The sequence below is a fragment of the Nannobrachium achirus genome, assembly GCF_963921795.1.
Source record: "Nannobrachium achirus genome assembly, chromosome: 2".
Taxonomy (NCBI): domain Eukaryota; kingdom Metazoa; phylum Chordata; class Actinopteri; order Myctophiformes; family Myctophidae; genus Nannobrachium; species Nannobrachium achirus.
The window spans coordinates 11,544,643-11,561,979 of record NC_137811.1 but is presented as its reverse complement, the minus strand read 5'-3'; the positions used below and the strand labels follow the sequence as shown (position 1 = coordinate 11,561,979).

At 44.2% G+C, this 17,337-nt stretch overlaps 3 protein-coding genes across 3 annotated transcripts in view; 1 reads left to right on the top strand and 2 right to left on the bottom strand.

Moving 5' to 3' along the window:
• Nucleotides 1-377: 377 nt before the first annotated feature.
• osgin2 (oxidative stress induced growth inhibitor family member 2) lies at nucleotides 378-5,773 on the top strand (the record flags this gene model as incomplete). The annotated part of the gene is made up of 6 exons (XM_080746789.1): nucleotides 378-444; nucleotides 920-1,056; nucleotides 2,015-2,206; nucleotides 3,459-3,550; nucleotides 3,974-4,218; nucleotides 4,815-5,773. The coding sequence occupies 6 exons, from the start codon at nucleotides 378-380 to the stop codon at nucleotides 5,771-5,773; spliced, it is 1,692 nt and encodes a 563-aa protein (XP_080602915.1).
• Nucleotides 5,774-14,353: 8,580 nt separating this feature from the next.
• Nucleotides 14,354-17,337, bottom strand: part of fam171a1 (family with sequence similarity 171 member A1) — a 293,547-nt gene continuing 290,563 nt past the window's right edge. Inside the window, exon 12 of the transcript XR_013962944.1 lies at nucleotides 14,354-14,374. The gene's annotated coding sequence lies outside the window, so the exon portion shown is untranslated. The remainder of the gene's footprint in view (nucleotides 14,375-17,337) is intronic.
• Nucleotides 16,226-17,337, bottom strand: part of nbn (nibrin) — a 43,505-nt gene continuing 42,393 nt past the window's right edge. Inside the window, exon 18 of the mRNA XM_080737635.1 lies at nucleotides 16,226-16,767. Within this exon, the coding sequence (XP_080593761.1) occupies nucleotides 16,734-16,767 (34 nt within the window). The 3' untranslated portion in view covers nucleotides 16,226-16,733. The remainder of the gene's footprint in view (nucleotides 16,768-17,337) is intronic.

Sequence of the window (17,337 nt, the reverse complement as noted above, 5' to 3'; positions counted from 1 at the left end):
AAGGACTTTTTAATACCTCTAAAATGACAAATTAAACATTGCCCAAATTGTCAAATATATAGAGGCAGAAATTCTGAAAATAGCCGATCTACATGCTCACAACGCCTCACAGAGGCGTTGTGAGCATGTAGATTAGCTATTTTCACAATAGAGCCATGTTATACCAAATGTAATGTAGCACTGTAATACTGGATCATTCCGAAGTGGCTTCAACTTTCGACTTTCTCTGGTGGGAGTCGACTTGTGTAATGAAGTCGACTCAGTTGACTTGTCGACTTTTTCGTTAATGTCCTAGTGTGTGGAACGGTACGGTATCATCTTCATCTCCCTGTCCTGCTCTTCCTCCTCAGTGCCGGCTCTGGCCCTGGCTAATAGCCATGCCCCTTCTGGAAGAGACCGCTCCGCCAAGAGAGCAGCCCCCAACCCTGCCCGTGGTCATCATAGGTGAGACTTTAACTCTGGTCAATTCTCTGCGTCAATACTGTGTGCATGTGTAGTGATCGCGGAAGCGGGGATTGAACGCGGGACTCCCACTCGCCAGTCCAACGCACAACCAGTCGTGCTAATAGGGCTGAGCCCAATTAGCAGGGCTGTTGTCGCTGGTTCATGGCTGGTACTAACTGGGGGCTACAATCACCCCCCCCCCCCCCCCCCCGCCCCCGATCTTTGGAGCGCGCCCTCGCGCTTCACACTTCACGCCGCGGAAGTGTGAAGCGCGAGGGCCTGTCCCTCACGCGAGGATATCACACTCCTCATCCTGCCGACAACGCCAGGTTGTAGTGATGCGCGGAAGCAGGGATTGAACCCGGGATGTACGATGTACGATGTAAAATTAACAGTTAATTCGGGGGTGACGTGGATGAAAACGTTATTTACAGTGTTGCCCTGAGTCAAACATGTTTGAAAACTCCTGTTCTAGGCAACGGGCCGTCAGGAATCTGCCTGTCCTACCTGCTGAGTGGATACAAGCCCTACCTGGACCCCGCCGCGGTCCACCCCAACCCCATACTCTACCGCAAGCTGCAGGAGACCAAGCACCTACCCATCACTGAGCAGGTAATCGTCACTCATAAAGCAGGGGTTTTAGCCTTTTTCATATCAAGGTCCAGGACGATCAAAATAACAATTCTTCTACATTCTCCAATTGTGTAGATTAGTAAATTAAGTAATGCAGATGTTTAACAATCATTTAGCTCTTGTGATCTACAATTTTGTGTTTTAAGAGGTTTGTTGTAGAGGTCAAGTATTGAGGGTTTAAGAAGTGGTTAAATGTCTGAAAATATACACCTTAAAGGAGTAGTTCACCCCCAAAATGACTTTCTTTCTATTGATTACTCATGTCATGGAGACTTGAGTCCAATACTATTTATTTGTATTTGTTGCATTCCTAAGACAAAAACATTATTATAGTAAATGTACCCCCATTGATTCCGGATGGGGACCCATCCGGAATCAATGAGGGTACATTTATTGTAATCAAATTATTGTCTTAGAAATGCGAAAAATACCCAAACATATTATTGAACTCAAGTGTCCATAGCATGAGTAATCAATGGGAACAAGTCATTTTGAGGGTGAACTACTCCTTTAACATGAATCCAAAATATGAACAGAAAAGATGTGTAAACAAAAGATCCTGGATAGCTTAAACTAATTGTTGATATAAATATTTGTGTAAATATTTATGGAAAAAATTAATGAATGCAGCCCATTTTGGTGCCTGACCCACAACTGGCAAGCTTGCTTTAAGCCAAGAGGCTTGCTAGAGCCATGAAACCATGTGACTTCCATAGGGAATTAATTGGACGATGCCCAGGGCAGGTGCTTCTACTGTGTGGAGGAAGCCTGACAGTGTACAAATGAAACCAAATGCAAATACACCCTAACAGGCAAATTTGGTTCCATTTGTACACTGTTAGAGTTAAGGGGGAGACCTTGAAATGTAAAAGTTTGAGAAACACTTGCACAAAAGATTCACACAGGACGGCATACGGTTGGTTCTCTGTTGTCCTAGGACCTGGAGTACCTGAGCGAGGGGCTGGAGGGGAGGTCCGGGAACCCCGTGGCGGTGCTGTTCGACACCCTGCTGCATCCCAACGCTGACTTCGGCTACGAGTTCCCGCCAGTGCTGCAGTGGAGGAGGGACAAGCAGCAGCACACGCCCCACCTGGTGCTGGGCAGGGCCACGCCTGGAGGGGCCTGGCACGTGAGTCAAGCTTTTTTCTTTTTATTTGGGGCTCTGGTTTTTGGGCTTTTATAGACCTTATTCACACCGCGGCCATCTTGGATCACATGACTTCCTGGGATAGCAGCCTGCATTACAAACCATTGTGAACAATGGAGAGATGGTCCCAAAATATGAGTTCTGTTCAACCAATTTCTTTTACCAAATTGACAAATGGGCAGATGACAACATCAACATCCTCAAAATGATTAAATAGAAGGGCTACAGTAAATTGATTACATCCATGGTAACGATATTCAAGGTAAGTTAGGTTGCAACCTTAGTGTGTACAAAGACTTGCTATCTGTGCAGTGCTTGCTCCACCATCATATTAACTATTTATTGTTAGATTGTCCCTGATTAATATGCAAAAATCACGATACAGTAATATTAACTATATGATGGCAGAGCAGGCACTAGTCTGCACAGATACTGTAGCAAGTCTTTGTACAGAGTAACAGTGTAACCTAACTACCATGAATATTGTGGATGTACACTTATATTTAATCCTTTTGGGGAAGTTGATGTTGTCATCTGCCCATTTATCGATTTGGTCAAAAGAAAATGGTTGAATAGAACTCATATTTTGGGACCATCGCTCCATTGTTCACAATGGTTTGTAATGCAGGCTGCTATTCCAGGAAGTCACGTGATCCAAGATGGCCGCGGTGTGAATAAGGTCTATGGAGTTAGTAGACTGACATGAAATGGGGAGAGAGAGCGAGAGAGTGACACGCAGCAAAGGTCGTCGGGATCGGGATTCGAACCCGCGACCCGCTGTCAGGCATCAGAGCCTGTGTTCTATGCGCCTGGACCGCTAGGTCAGCGGGCGCCCGAATAAGTGAAGCATTTCTTTTTTTACGGTAATTTTGGAGCGGTGCTCCTGGAAGGAGCCAAGCTCCAACATCTGGCTTTGTCCGGGCTCTGAAGCGTGGCCTACATCTGGCCTACATCTTGAGAACAAAGCGCTCAAAGTTTGTTGTACAGCTTGATGTGCAAGTACACCCCCTGGACATGACGCTATGTCACAGGGACTTACTGTACCCCCAATCCAAAACCCTTGATGCTGAGTGCTAACGCCAAGACCCGACCGAACCCCGACCTCCCAATCTCAGGGCGAACACTCTTAACCACAAGGCCACTGAGCATTTAGTTTTAATTGACGACAGTTAACCAAATTTTTCCCCCCAAGGATGAAGGACACTTCTTATCTCCTCCTGTCTTGTCCTTCCAGGCGATGGAGGGTTCCATGTTGACTATTAGCCTTGGTATCTGGATGGAACTTCCTGGGGTTAACTACCGAGACCTAACCAACGGAAAGCGCAGGTACTGGACTGGTACATTTTTTGGCTTTTCTCTGACGTTCCCAATATTATGAGGATCCAATAGTCCAATAGCAAGGTCATAATGGCCACACAATATTCCTTTGAACTTAGAAGAAGGATCACGCCAGAGAGCTTATGGTCCAAACGAGAAATATGGGATGTGAGTAAGTAAGCCTTGAGGCCCATAGGATTTCTGTAGCGTGAGGTGGCTTGATTCGTCGCTGTCTAGCAGAAACCAGCTAACTCCATTTTTCAGGTATTATTTTTATTACGTATTATTGAACACATTAGCACACAGTAGTTTGAGAACCACATGTGCTACATGATAATGTAGCACAGTGTATTTTTGCTACTTTTGTGTTGACACTTTAGTATGACAAAGTGACACTTGACGGTAACTCTCTGCTGGCTGGTCTCTCTCCAGGGGCTCGACCAACGACAGGGCCACGCCCGAGGAGATCTCGTCCTACTACCAGAACTACGTCAAGCTGATGGGCCTGCAGAAGAACTTCGTGGACAACACCTACGTCACCTCCGTCCAAAAGCTCCACCGGGGGAGGGGCGGCGAGGGAGAGGAGGAGGCGCCGCTGGGGAACGGCCACGGCGGGGGCGACGCCGGCGAGGTGGCGGGGGAAGGCGTCATGTTGGAGGGAGTCGAGCGCGTAGACGGTAGGGCCGCACAACGTATCGTATCGTCATCGCAGCATGATGACCATGGGCAATGTCAGTGTTAGAAAATGCAACGATATGGCCGATATAATCGGCCATTTTTGGCATTGAAGACTGAAACATACGAATACAAACTTTATTTCTGTTTGCCATTTAGGCTTCATAATTAGTGACATGTCATTTAATCATTTTATACTTAAAAATAAATAAATAGCGGAAAAGGCTGAGCTACAAGCTTACAACGGGTCACAAAGTGATTGACGATTTTGTAATAATTGTGACAGGCCTACCCATATCGTTGTATTTCCCCATAATCATTGCCATTTTCTTTTTGAAGAATGCTTAGTTTTCACTTTTGCTACACTTAGAATATCAAACAACGTGTGGGAACCCAATAGCACTTAAAATCGAGAGTGACTTGTTATTATGCTGTTATCTTGAATAATGCTTAGCTTTCACTGTCGCAACACTTAAAATATTGAACATATTATCTTGCTTATTATATTGATGTATTACCTGCTTATTGTAAGTCGCTTTGGATTAAAAGCGTCTTCTAAATGCCTAAACTGTATTTGTAGATGGAGGAGGAGGAGGAGGGGGAGGAGGAGGAGGGGGAGGCACCCTGTGGGAGGTGCGGGGCTACCAGCGGGTGCAGGACGACGCCCACGTGCCCTTCTGCGTGTTCGCCGAGAACGTGGTGCTGGCCACGGGCGCCTCGGACGTGCCGGCGCGGCTGGGCCTGGAGGGCGAGGACCTGCCGTTCGTGTCGCACGGCATCGCCGACCTGGGCGTGGCCGTGAGCCAGCAGCGGCTGGGCGCCGGCTCCGACCCCGTGCTGATCGTGGGCGCCGGGCTGAGCGCGGCCGACGCCGTGCTGTGCGCGCGCGCCGCCCGCGTGCCCGTGCTGCACGTCTTCCGCAAGGGCGTCGACGACCCCGACCTCATCTTCAAGCAGCTGCCCAAGAGCCTCTACCCGGAGTACCACAGAGTCTACCACATGATGCGCTCGCAGACCGAGGCCGCCTCGGCCGCCGCCGGACCACAGGCGCTCGGCGGCGTCGCCTCCTCGGTCTGCGCCAAGATGTGCTCCAAGCCGCCGAACGCCACGACTAACACGTCCGCCGCCAGTGGTGGCGCTGGCGCCGGCGCCGGCCCGTTCCCCGAGTACACGAGCTTCCCCGAGCACTGTGTGCTGTCCTTCCAGCCCGACCGGCGGTGCGTCCTGCAGGGCAGCAACTCCCTGAAGGCCTTCAGGATCTCCATGGCCCTGGTGCTCATCGGGACCTACCCCAACCTGTTCTTCCTGAAGGGCCAGGGCCAGTACCTGGGCCTGGACCCCGCCAAGCCCATCTCCTGCAAGCAGAACCCTATTGACATCCACCCGTACACCTACGAGTGCACCAAGGAGCCGGGTCTGTTCGCCATGGGCCCCCTGGTCGGCGACAACTTTGTCCGCTTCCTGAAGGGCGGCGCGCTGGGCATCGCCTCGTGCCTGCTCAAGAGGCTCAAGAAGAAGGGGAAGGTCATCACCAACGGTGGCAATGGCTTCATTTAGGCCTGGGATTATTGAATGCTTTAACTATTGAAAAGTAGCAGATATACGAGCTCACAGCGCGGCACCGAGCTTGTAGATCTGCTATCTGCTTGAAAAAGTTGTGAAAATGTGTCAAATCTTTGAATAGGCCTATATGTATTTTTAAAGCAAACGTTTGTAAATCAAATTTTGCTTCTGGATGGTCCCTGGAACGAAATAATCTTAAGATGGGGATCCGTGGCCAAATACATATCATTTTGGGGGTCCTTCACATGAAAAAAGTTTGAGAACCACTGACATAGTTAGTCTCTCAAGAACAGACTAATTGAGCTCCAGTTAAGTGAAAAGGACCCTTTCTTTGACGATGGCTGGCCAGATTGCTGACATAGAAACATAGGTTTTTTCAAAAAACCTTAGAAGGATTCAAAAGACACTTATAGAATCTACAAGCTCACAGCGCGGCACTCGGTGCCGTGCTGTGAGCTTGTATATCTGCTATTTTTCAATAGTTAAAGCATAAAATAATAATACGCAACAATGCGTACCCGGTCTAAATGGATGACACGAGGGAGGCAAAAGAGTCCCAGTGTCATGCTGGCTGCACCTGCTATCTCAAGAGTGGCTACCAAAGGGGGGGACCATTCTTTTATTTAATTTTTTCTCTCTCTTTTATGGCTTTCTTTTCATTGTTTAGATGTGGTGTTTTCTATTCTAAACAGAGGCTTTCTTACCATTTTCCTGAGGCATATACCGAGCGGATAATGTGAATGGACGTGAGCGCATTGGTTTCGAGCTAGCTCGTTTTCAGCGGGTGTCTCGTGTGACTCCCCTTCAAAGTGCCCCAGAAGTCCACGCAGCAGCGTGCCAGTGTTTCCTCATCACATATCGTCGCTGTCGGGTGAAAACCTTGTATGTCCAAATGTCCATTTTGTATTTATCATTTTAAAAATGATCTAAACTAGTGAAAATAGCCGATCTACAAGCACACAACGCCTCGCACCTGCTTGTAGATCGGCTATTTTCACTAGTCCTGCGCGACGCCTTGTGTGATGAAGCAGGGCTTTACCTTGCGAAAAAACGTTCAAATTTGAAACTTGGAGATACGATACGAGAATTTTTATCCCACGATTTTGTAACCCATTTTCACCCAGTGCCAATTGCCTATGTAATCCTGGGCTCTGCTCTCCCTCTGCCGCACCTGGGGAGACAACGGACTGACCCCATGCTTCCTTCTATGCATGAGGAGTCCAAGTTGCTTCTTTTCACCTGACAGGGGGGATTTCGCCGGCTTGGACGTGGCGCGTGGAAGGAACACGTTATTCCAACCAGTTCCTTTCCCCTCTATCAGGCGCCCCGGCTGGCCAGGGGGAGGCATTATAGAGCCCAGGATTACTGCATGTTTTTGTGAGATATGAGGTTTCTGCCCGACAGTGACAATGTGGTGACACATCTTATTTTATTCAGGGTCTCTCTTTTTTTACTTGTTCAACATGTGTCCTTCAGTGAAGCCCTACTCCAAATTAATGAAAACCCTACTCCACCATTCATTACACTACATTAAAACTCTTCTCCACAATACATTAAAGCCCTAATCCATAATTCATTCAATTATTTTAAAACCCTTCTACTCCACAAATCAGTACACCTCATTAACTTTTTTTACTGCCATTTAGGTGCCATATAGGTTGTTTAAAGTCTGCTCACGGCCATCAAAGTAGCTTTCCTTTGCGAATTTATAGAAAAATAACAGTCTTGTGTAAAATATCCAGGCTGAGAAAAACCACCAAAGAAGTGGTCCCTCCGCCATTGTTGTTTATGTGCGCTGAAGATATCAGACGAGCGCTAGGGGAGCTGCTGCTACTGTACACACCCACGCCACCCCACATCTGCCCAGACAGGCTGTGGCGGGGAAAATAACAAACGCTCCTAATGGTGGCCGGGACACGCGAAAAAAAAAAAAAGAGCGCTCGTTTAGCAGTAAAAGAGTTAAAGGCCTACTCCCTGCACTCGCAATTCATTACGCTGCATTATGGCTGTGTAAGCCCTACCCCCTTTTCTAGGAAAAAAAAGGTAATCGTCTCCCATTTGTAAGGGTTTTCTTCTGGGACAGTACACTAGGCTCTAAATAGTTTTTGAACTTTTTAACCAAGGGAAGGTTATTTTTGTAACCCCCATTCTCTGATGATATTTTTATACTTTGTAATACGGCGGTGTCACACAACGGCAAACAGCCTACAATCTACGAGCCCACAATGTGTTGCAACGCGAGGCATTGCGATGTTGTAGAGCAGCCATTTCTGCCACTTTTGACAACGTTTGACTACGACATGCCCCAGAATTGGGACGCTGGGGTTAATGTGGCTTTTAATGCCCTTTCTACTGGTGGCTGCAGAGCAGCTAAACTGGGGCCGTACACGAACGCACCTATACTCAGTGGTGGAAAACTGTTCAAATGTTTAACTTAAGTCAAAGTATCAATACTGTAATGTAGAAATGCTCATAGCAACAAGTACCACAAAAGGGGCTCCCAGTCTAATTGCATAAAGGTATGAGAACTTGGCCCACTCCACAGTACATACAGTAACCCTTCAAGCGGAGTTGGCTTCAGTATGCCAACTGAGATGAAACAGATGCCAATAGTGGTGTTCCCATAAAGCCTGGAGGCTTTTGAGGCTTTATTGAGAAAAAAAAGAAAAGAATGCGCATTAGTTAGTGCAATGGAAACACAAAGCGAATAAGTTTTGAATGAAAATGCATTGAACTTCCATGATATCGATTTGGCTGAAGGGAGCTACCAACTTGTTAGCGCCGTGTACCCAACTACTGTACCTTGCATTGGATGTTTATTTTACGGCTCTGTTGTGTGCAAGCCTCGTCCGTCAACATCATCCAAGTAAATCCTGGCTAACCCTTCGTCATCACACCGCGTTGCGTGCCAAAAGTGGCTGATCTACAAGCTCACAGCAGCTTGCATCCGCAACGACGCAGGATGAGAGTGCAGTGAGTCACAGGCTAGCAGTGCTCAGTCACGTCACAGATTCGGTCTGAAAAAAATCAGACCCATCCCATCTCTGTGCACTGTGTGCAAGCCCGCGGGAAGTATTTACAGCAGGTCGGTCAGACGGACCCAGGCAGGATCTCCCAAGAATCGCATTTCATCAGTTTAATGGAAACAGGCTAAATTTGCTTTGTCTTGCTAAGCGCATTTCTGATCATTTGCTTCCTATATTCGAATAAGCTTATGGAAACATGACTATAGACATCTAAAACCCGAAAAAAAATCGTGATGGACCCATCTCTAAAAGCAAAGGCATTGAGACACAATATCTAATGACCTACTGATTGCAATACAACATCTCTTCGGGGACTGAGTTCCACACGAATGCCGGAACAAAACACACTTCAGAGGATTTATGGGTAATGTTCCTGATTATTCTGAGCCTAAAGCCTCACAGCATTGTGTCCCCTCTTCTCAGCGAAGTCTTCCTATAGCTGCTATGTTGTACAGTATAGCTAGGCAGGAAAAAATAAAGACATAAAGGTGTAATTTAAGAGGCTTTCTATGCAAAACAAGTATACTTTCACCGGTAAACCTGAATGTATTCTGGGATGTCCATTTTCACTGTTAATTGACCACTTGAACCCTAGTGTGCCTATTTTTGAGGGAAAAATAGACGATCAGCTATTGGGGAAATAAGAGGGGGTCATGGTGTAGATCCCTGAGGACTCCAGTCATCTAAGCATGGGGTTTAAGTGGTTAGCCTGCTAAAATAATGGACTGTCGATTTATTTTCTTTTTTTACATTATTCCTATGATATTGACATACAAAGAATGCTGTCTGCCAGTTATGGAACATACAAGGATTAAATGACTTATGCCAATTTCTGTTTTGCCTAGGTAATTATAAATCTGACTTTATTTCTGGAGGAAGTGACCTAATTGTCTCTGTGACTTAGGCAACATAACATGGCCTAGGTCACACTCTTGAGATAGGCCATTATACTACTGTGGCCAGGCACGTGCACACATAGACATCAAAGGGGGCTTGAGCACCTACCCTTATATCCTTTTATATATATTGGAGGTCGGATATTTTCGATATTTTCACCAAAAGGCCCTTTTAGAAATTTCAGCCCCTGCCTCTCTAACATTCTCTGCACGTCGCTGACTGCGGCGGAAACAGTATGAAACCTTTCAATAAGGATATCGACAATTTGACCAGAGGTGGCCAGTCTCATGAAGAGCTGAATTAGGCAAAACATAATTTCCTCAAACAAAGCACATACTGTAGGGCCAGGCCATTGTTTTAGCCAGGTGACACTATGTTGATCTGGATTCAACTGGGAAAAAAAAACGTAAAGCTACAGTGGATAAGTGCCGTGTCTTGCAGTTACTCATCTGAGCTTATATAACTGTCGGTAGTAGACCCACAGGTGCGGTGACCAGGGCAGGAATTTCATGGAGGCCATGAAGGCCATGGCCGCTATTGCCCCTCAAACCAATGGCATGACCTGAGGCCACAGTGGCCTTAATGCCCCGGCTGCCTGGACCACTTTCTCCTCTGTCTCTTTCTGGTCAATATGTAGACAGTAGACACCAGTGTCTCTTTCTAGTCATGCAGACACCAGTTTCTTTCGTTGAGATTCTGAAATCTTAACTCCCCAAGTCCCCATCTTCAAACCAATTCAGTGACTTTGGTGCAGGGCTGAGCATGGATCAGATTGTAAATACCATAATTTATCTATTTCACTGCCGATTAGGTTATCATCCCTAACCCTTACATTCTTTCAATTGACTAAAATCTTGTTTTATTTGATGGCCTTCCTGCCCTGGCATTTGGCCTGGACAACATCAAAGGCTAAGTGGCCTTGCCCCTAAAATGATGAAATTCCGAGGACTGCCCATAAGTCCGAAGGTTCATTAGTCCGAATTTAGTTAGGGTTACTGAGGTTAAGGTTAGGGTTAGGGTTAGGGTTAGGCATAGTATTCTTAACAAATTCGGACTAATGAACCTTCGGACTAATGAACCTTCGGACCAATGAACCTTCGGACTAATGAACCTTCGGACTAATGAACCTTCGGACTAATGAACCTTCGGACCAATGCCATGGCACCGAAATTCCAGGCCTGGCGGTGACCATTATAATTAGCAGAAGCTACTAACCCTATACACAATAGGACAATGAAAGCGATGACGTTATAATTTCACACACAACACCACTGTACGCCTTATGTCGATTCATTGTACCGCATGTTGTGCAAAGGTGCCAAACGACCATTGTAAAGGTCAAATGAAGAGTACAGATCTGGTCATATTTTCCATGGTTTTGACATATTTTCACGTTGATGCTCGCAGCTAGGGGTGTATTGTCCTTGCTCAAGGACACCCGGGAGAACATGCAAGCCGACGGGCGTGCATGTTCTCCCCTCATCTCCTAGGGTTGATACCCTGACAAAAACATGCAGTAATCCTGGTCTCTATAATGCCTGCCCCTGGCCAGCCGGGGCGCCTGATGGAGAAAGAAAATAGCCGATCTACAAGCTTGCAAAGTAGTGCAAAGCGAAGTGTTGTGTGCTTGTAGATCTGCTGTTTTCACTAGTTAGGGTCCCGGGGCAAACATCTAATCTCTCTTTTAGGTTTTGACCTTAAAAGTTTGGGAACCGTTGCGCTAAAGGAAACATTATGGCTCCACAATGCGACATGTTGTGAGCTTGCAGACTGTAGAGAAAATGTTGGACACGACATGCCCACAAATATTAAATACGTTTCAATATACGCTTTTTATTATGTTTTATATATCCCGCCTGGCAAGGTCCACTTTGAAAACCACTGGTCTAAACTAGGGCATTCACCAAATAGAAAAAATGAATGTCACTATTCGACATTGTTCACCGAATTTGAATATTCGCTTATTTTTTTCTCTTTAAAAAATATATAGTTTATAAAACTTGGCTAGATAGGAAGTCATAATGAGTTGTCAATGCCCCTGGTGGATACATTTGTTAATGCTCTATACCACGAGTTCTCAAACCTTTTTAGGCTGTGACCCGCAAAATAAACATATTTGAACTGGGGACCCCCACTCTGACAAGCACTTGGAATTGTAGGTATTACATTTAATGTGACTCGGTTCCACAGAAATTGTGAAAATAGCAGATCTACATGCTCACAACGCCTCGCAACGCTGGGACACGGGCACACATTATTTAGAGATGATCTCAGATTCTCTGTATGATTAGCCTAGCACAGCTAAACTATCTACCCATGTTAACACAAGGGAGGAATGCATACTGCAGTTAGTTAGCTGCATTAGTATATAGTCTGGCTATGCCAGACTATATGATGCCATCAAAATGCATCGGGTACCATCACACCAACATTCACCACTGGAAATCAACTTCTGCTGCCATTGACAAACCTGTACAATGAGCTAACTAAGAAGAAATGGATGCACGTGATTAACACTATGTTCAGACCAACAGCCCACATTCGATTTCCGAACAGCAAAAAAAAAAAAACATTATTTTTTTTCCCTCATCTGGTTTGAAATGTGATTTCCATTCTCAATTCTCATTATGTTTTCTATCCCGCGGCCGCAAAAGGCAAACCCTACTTGCGAGTCGCTACTCCATATGCAGGGCAACTGTCCAAGGGTCAAGAACATCAGTGAAGATGACAAAGTTAAAAGTAGAGATGCACAATATAGACATTTTTTGGCCGATATCAGATAATATGCCGAATATGCAGGGTCAAATTGGCCGTGACTGATAAAGATACATTACATTATTATACATTATATTTATATTGAGCTCATTGTTATTGTTTTATAAAAGTTGTGGTCGGGTGGAAACCTCGTATCTCCAAGTTTCAAATTTGTAATCTTTTTTCCGCAAAATAAAGCCCTGCTTCATCGTACAAGGCCGTCGCACAAAAGTAGTGAAAACAGCTGATCTACAAGCACACTACGCCTCGCGGTGCGAGGCGTTGTGTGCTTGTAGATCGGCTGTTTTCACTAGTTTAAATCATTTTAAAAATGATAAATACAAAACAAACGGTTAAGGACAACGACAATGAATGATTTTGACATCGGTTCGATACCGATATTGCATTTTTAATTAATATTTCGGCCGATATCAATAGGATACCGATTCCATCGTGCATCACTAGTTAAAAGTTAAACATTTTCTTTGATACGTTCCGGTACTTACGCGCTCCATCGGCGGGTGGGGAGATGAAACATGAACAGCTGGGCGGTGACCTTCGACATCTGTGTATGCAAGTGCCGGGCGGCTTTTTGATATGCATGCCGGCATAACTGGAATCGCTGCGGTCCGAATAGAAACCTTGAATGTCCAAAAACGTTACTTTTCAGAAATAAAAGGAACCTGTGCTCCAATGGATCCAATGTAATGTTGTTGTCACAAGCTCGTTATAGTCCGGGCATTTCGGGCAGTATTTTGATGGAATCGTGCACTTTACGATAAAAGCATGAAATGTGGCGCACAGAACAAAGGGATTCTTTGGGATTCTGAATCCAATGCAAGCATTTGTTTTGCACGAAAAACATTCCTTGGGCTAAAAACAGCCCCCATAAAACTATGGTTTAGTGAGGATTCATCACTTTTCACAGTTTTATGAGGGCCGTTTTTAGTGCAAGATAAATGCTTGCATTGGATTCAGAACCCCGAAAAACCCCTAGTTTGACCCCTCACATGCTACTTAAAGCATATTTATTTTTTGTATTATTTTACTGTATAGTAAAGTCTATGAGAGCCCAACTTTGATTTGCTCCCACAAGTTTCCCAAGACAAATCTGCGATGCCCCTATAGCCAAAAATGTTCCATATGGCATGTTCTGTGTGCCAGATTTCATGCTTCTATCATAAAGTGCACGATTTTGGCCCGAAACGCTCGGACTATTAGTGCTTTTCATTGGTTCAAGATTTTAAGCCAGACACACTTGAACAGTAACTTTGATTAAAACCCATTTAGGCCTAGAATTATTGAATGCTTTAACCAGTGAAAAATAGCAGATATACAAGCTCACAGCGCGAGTGCCACGCTGCGAGCTTGTAGATCTGCTATTTTTTTTAAAGTCGTGAAAATGTGTGCAAATCTTTGAATATATTATGTACTTTCAAAGCGAACGTTTGTAACTCAAATTTTGCTTCTGGGGGGTCCCTGGAACTAAATATTTTGAGATGGGGGTCCATGGCCAAATAAATATCATTTTGGGGGTTCTTCACATGAAAAGGTTTGAGAACCACTGACCTAGTGGTCTCTCAAGAACAGACTAACTGAGCTCCAGTTAAGTGAAAAGGACCTTTTCTTTAACGATGGCTAAGCCAGATTGCTGACATAGAAACATAGGTTTTTAAAAAAGGATTCAAAAGACACTTATAGAATCGGGTCAAAAATCTAATTTTCACGATTTTTCAAAAATAGCAGATCTACAAGCTCGCAGCGCGGCACTCGGTGCCGCGCTGTGAGCTTGTATATCTGCTATTTTTCAATAGTTAAAGCGGTGCCGCGCTGTGAGCTTGTATATCTGCTATTTTTCAATAGTTAAAGCATAAAATAATGATACACTATAATGTGTACCCGTTCTAAATGGGTTAATCTTTTGTCAGACATAGCTAAAATAGCAGATCTAAAAGCGTAATGAGCTCTTACATCTGCGACTCGTGTGACGGGGAAGGGCATTCATTTACAGAAAAAAAGCCATTAAGGCCTAGAATTATTTAACGCTGAAAAAAGAGCTTGTAGATCTGCTATTTTTGAAAAATCGTGATTTCTTTTTGCAAGTCTTTGAATACGGTATATCTTTTTAAAAGTGAATATTTGTAACCAAAATCTCTGCTCTTGGAGGTCCCTGGAACAACTTATTTTGAGATGGGGGTCCGCGGCTCAAATACATGTAATTCTGGGGGTCCTTGACATGAAAAAGCTTGAGAACCACTGATTTAGAAGACATTTATAGAATCGGGTGAAAAACATTATAGGACTTGCACAAATGTTCACTTCTTCTTTCGTGTATCATCGTCCTTGATGATTGGTTGACAACATTATATTTCACAAGATGTCTTGTTACTTAGGGGAGGCTGCAATATAAAGGTGCTGGGAGTGAAAATCAGGAATATAATAATGTAGGGGTGGCTCAGATGAAAATAATATTCATAGGGGTGCCCCGAGCCAAACAGGTTTGGGAACACCTGCACTACACCAACGTCTCACCCACAGATGTTCACAATTTTTCAAAAATAGCAGATCTACAAGCTTGTATATCTGCTATTTTTTTATAGTTAAAGCATAAACTAATGGTTAAAGTGGTTAAAATCTATAGCAACACAGATTTGCATACGGGCCTAAATGGGGTTTAAAAAGTAGAAATGTGGAGGTACAAGGTTTCATCCTGACAGCAACGTAACGCTAACCGCTCGAGCCCTATTTTATACTTTGTTGTACGATGGTGTCGAAAAGAGCCGATCTACAAGCTCATGGTTGTGAGCTTGAAGATCGGCTATTTCCGCTAAGTTTAGAAAAGGCTGAAGGTGGTTTGACCCCCTCTCTCTTCCCAGGTTTTCTTGTGCACGGCGGTGGAAAAAGTACTCACATGTTTTACTTAAGTAAAAGTATCAATACTGCAATTCAGAAATACTCTGTTAGGGTGCCCTCACACCAAAGTACCTATGAGAGTGGAATCCGCGTTCCGCCAATGCATTTCAATGAGAGTGACGCGGTTTCATGCCAGCAGAGGATTTCTGCAAAAAACGCTCTCTTCTCATTGAAATGCATTGGCGTAACGCGGATTCCACTCTCATAGGTACTTTGGTGTGAGGGCACCCTTACAAGTAAAAGTCTGGAATTCAAAATGTACTTGAGTAAAAGTATGAACGTGTTGGCTTCAAAGTGTACTTAAAGTACCATAGTAAAAGTACAACATCTTTTAAAATAGGAGATCTACAAGCTCACGTGTCGTGATCGCAATGCGTTGTGAGCTTGTAGATCGGCTATTTTCAAATAGCCTAGGTATAAAACAGGGCTAAAGTGGTTTATGTATGTTTTAAAATATTATAATTTATATCTGCAAAGTAACTGGTAACTAAAGTTTTCAAATAAATTTAGTGGAGTAAAAGTACAATATTTGGATTCGAGATGTAGTGGAGTAAAATGAAAGTATTGGAACTTGGAAATAGTGCAAATACCTCAAAATTGCACATAAGTAAATGTACTTAGTTACTTTACGCCACAGCTCATGCATACTACTGTATTGTGATCTTCTGTCCATGCTTTGCGCATGTGCTAGCATCATGACTCCGCTCTGTATTGCACAACTGAAAATGGGTTTTTACCGTTTTGTACACTGTATTTTTTTATTATCAACTAATAAAACATCTTTTCAAAAAGAAACTTTGGACGTGAGTAACGTTTTTTTTACATAACCTTTAATACTTAATCAGTCAACCTGCTATGCAAATTAGTGTATGCATGGTCATATGTTTGGCAGTATACTGTATAATGAACAGGAAATAAAATCAAAAAATATATATATATAAAACAAAAGAAATCTGCCACTTGGTTAACGTTCTTTCAGGTGTTTTCCTTTTCATTTCTTTTTCAACACTGATCAAACTATCTAAACAATCAAACGATCTAATCCAGTCTAAACTGTTGGGACATTATTTTGGCAAAATTGACTATTGTAATTATAAGTGTGTGTGTGTGTGTGTGTGTGTGTGTGTGTGTGTGTGTGTGTGTGTGTGTGCGTGTGTGTGGCGCACATGTGTGTGCAAGTGCGTGTGTTGTTTTTTATGTTTCAGTCTGTGAATGGATGGTTCAGACAGAGGAGCCATTCCAGAACCATCTGTGTGAACAGTGTTGATAGTGGAACTCCAACCCGCGGGTTGCTCTGCTGAAGAGTGACGTACATTCTCTCTGCCGGTTGGAACAGGCTCCTCCTCCATCGGGTCGGAAGCGTTTCATGTCTTCTTGACAACTTTGCTGGGGTTGTACCTACGCACACACAAGGCCACGCACACACACGCACATTTGTATTACTATACTTGTCACACTTTTGCCCCTACTCTTATCTCCGGCACCGTTGCCCCTATCGATGCCAAACTTTGCACACACACTCCTTGGCTGCAAAAATCACAACCCCCACCCCTGATTTCTCACCCAAAATCACGCAAAGCGGTACACAGTATCTCTACAGTCATGTCATCAACATGGATCTGTCCCGTTTCCCATATTCCCTCCTGATTGGCTACCATTGCCTTCTAAAGTTATCTCCCGATTAGGGAGTCTTACTGGTATTACTATACTTGTGTAGATATTATTTTTTTAAACAAAAATACAAGCTCAAGTTCGGCTTATTTTGGGGCACGGCCATGCAACCAAGTATAAATCAGGAATAACCCTAACCTCTACCTGAATCTTATAACTTATAACCGTAAAAACAACCATTTCTCTTGTAGGAACCAAGGAAATGGTCCTACTATAATTGTGGGGACATCAATAGTAAAACAAGTACACACATCCTTAACCCTAACCCCTAACCGTTGTGGGGACCTACTATTTTGT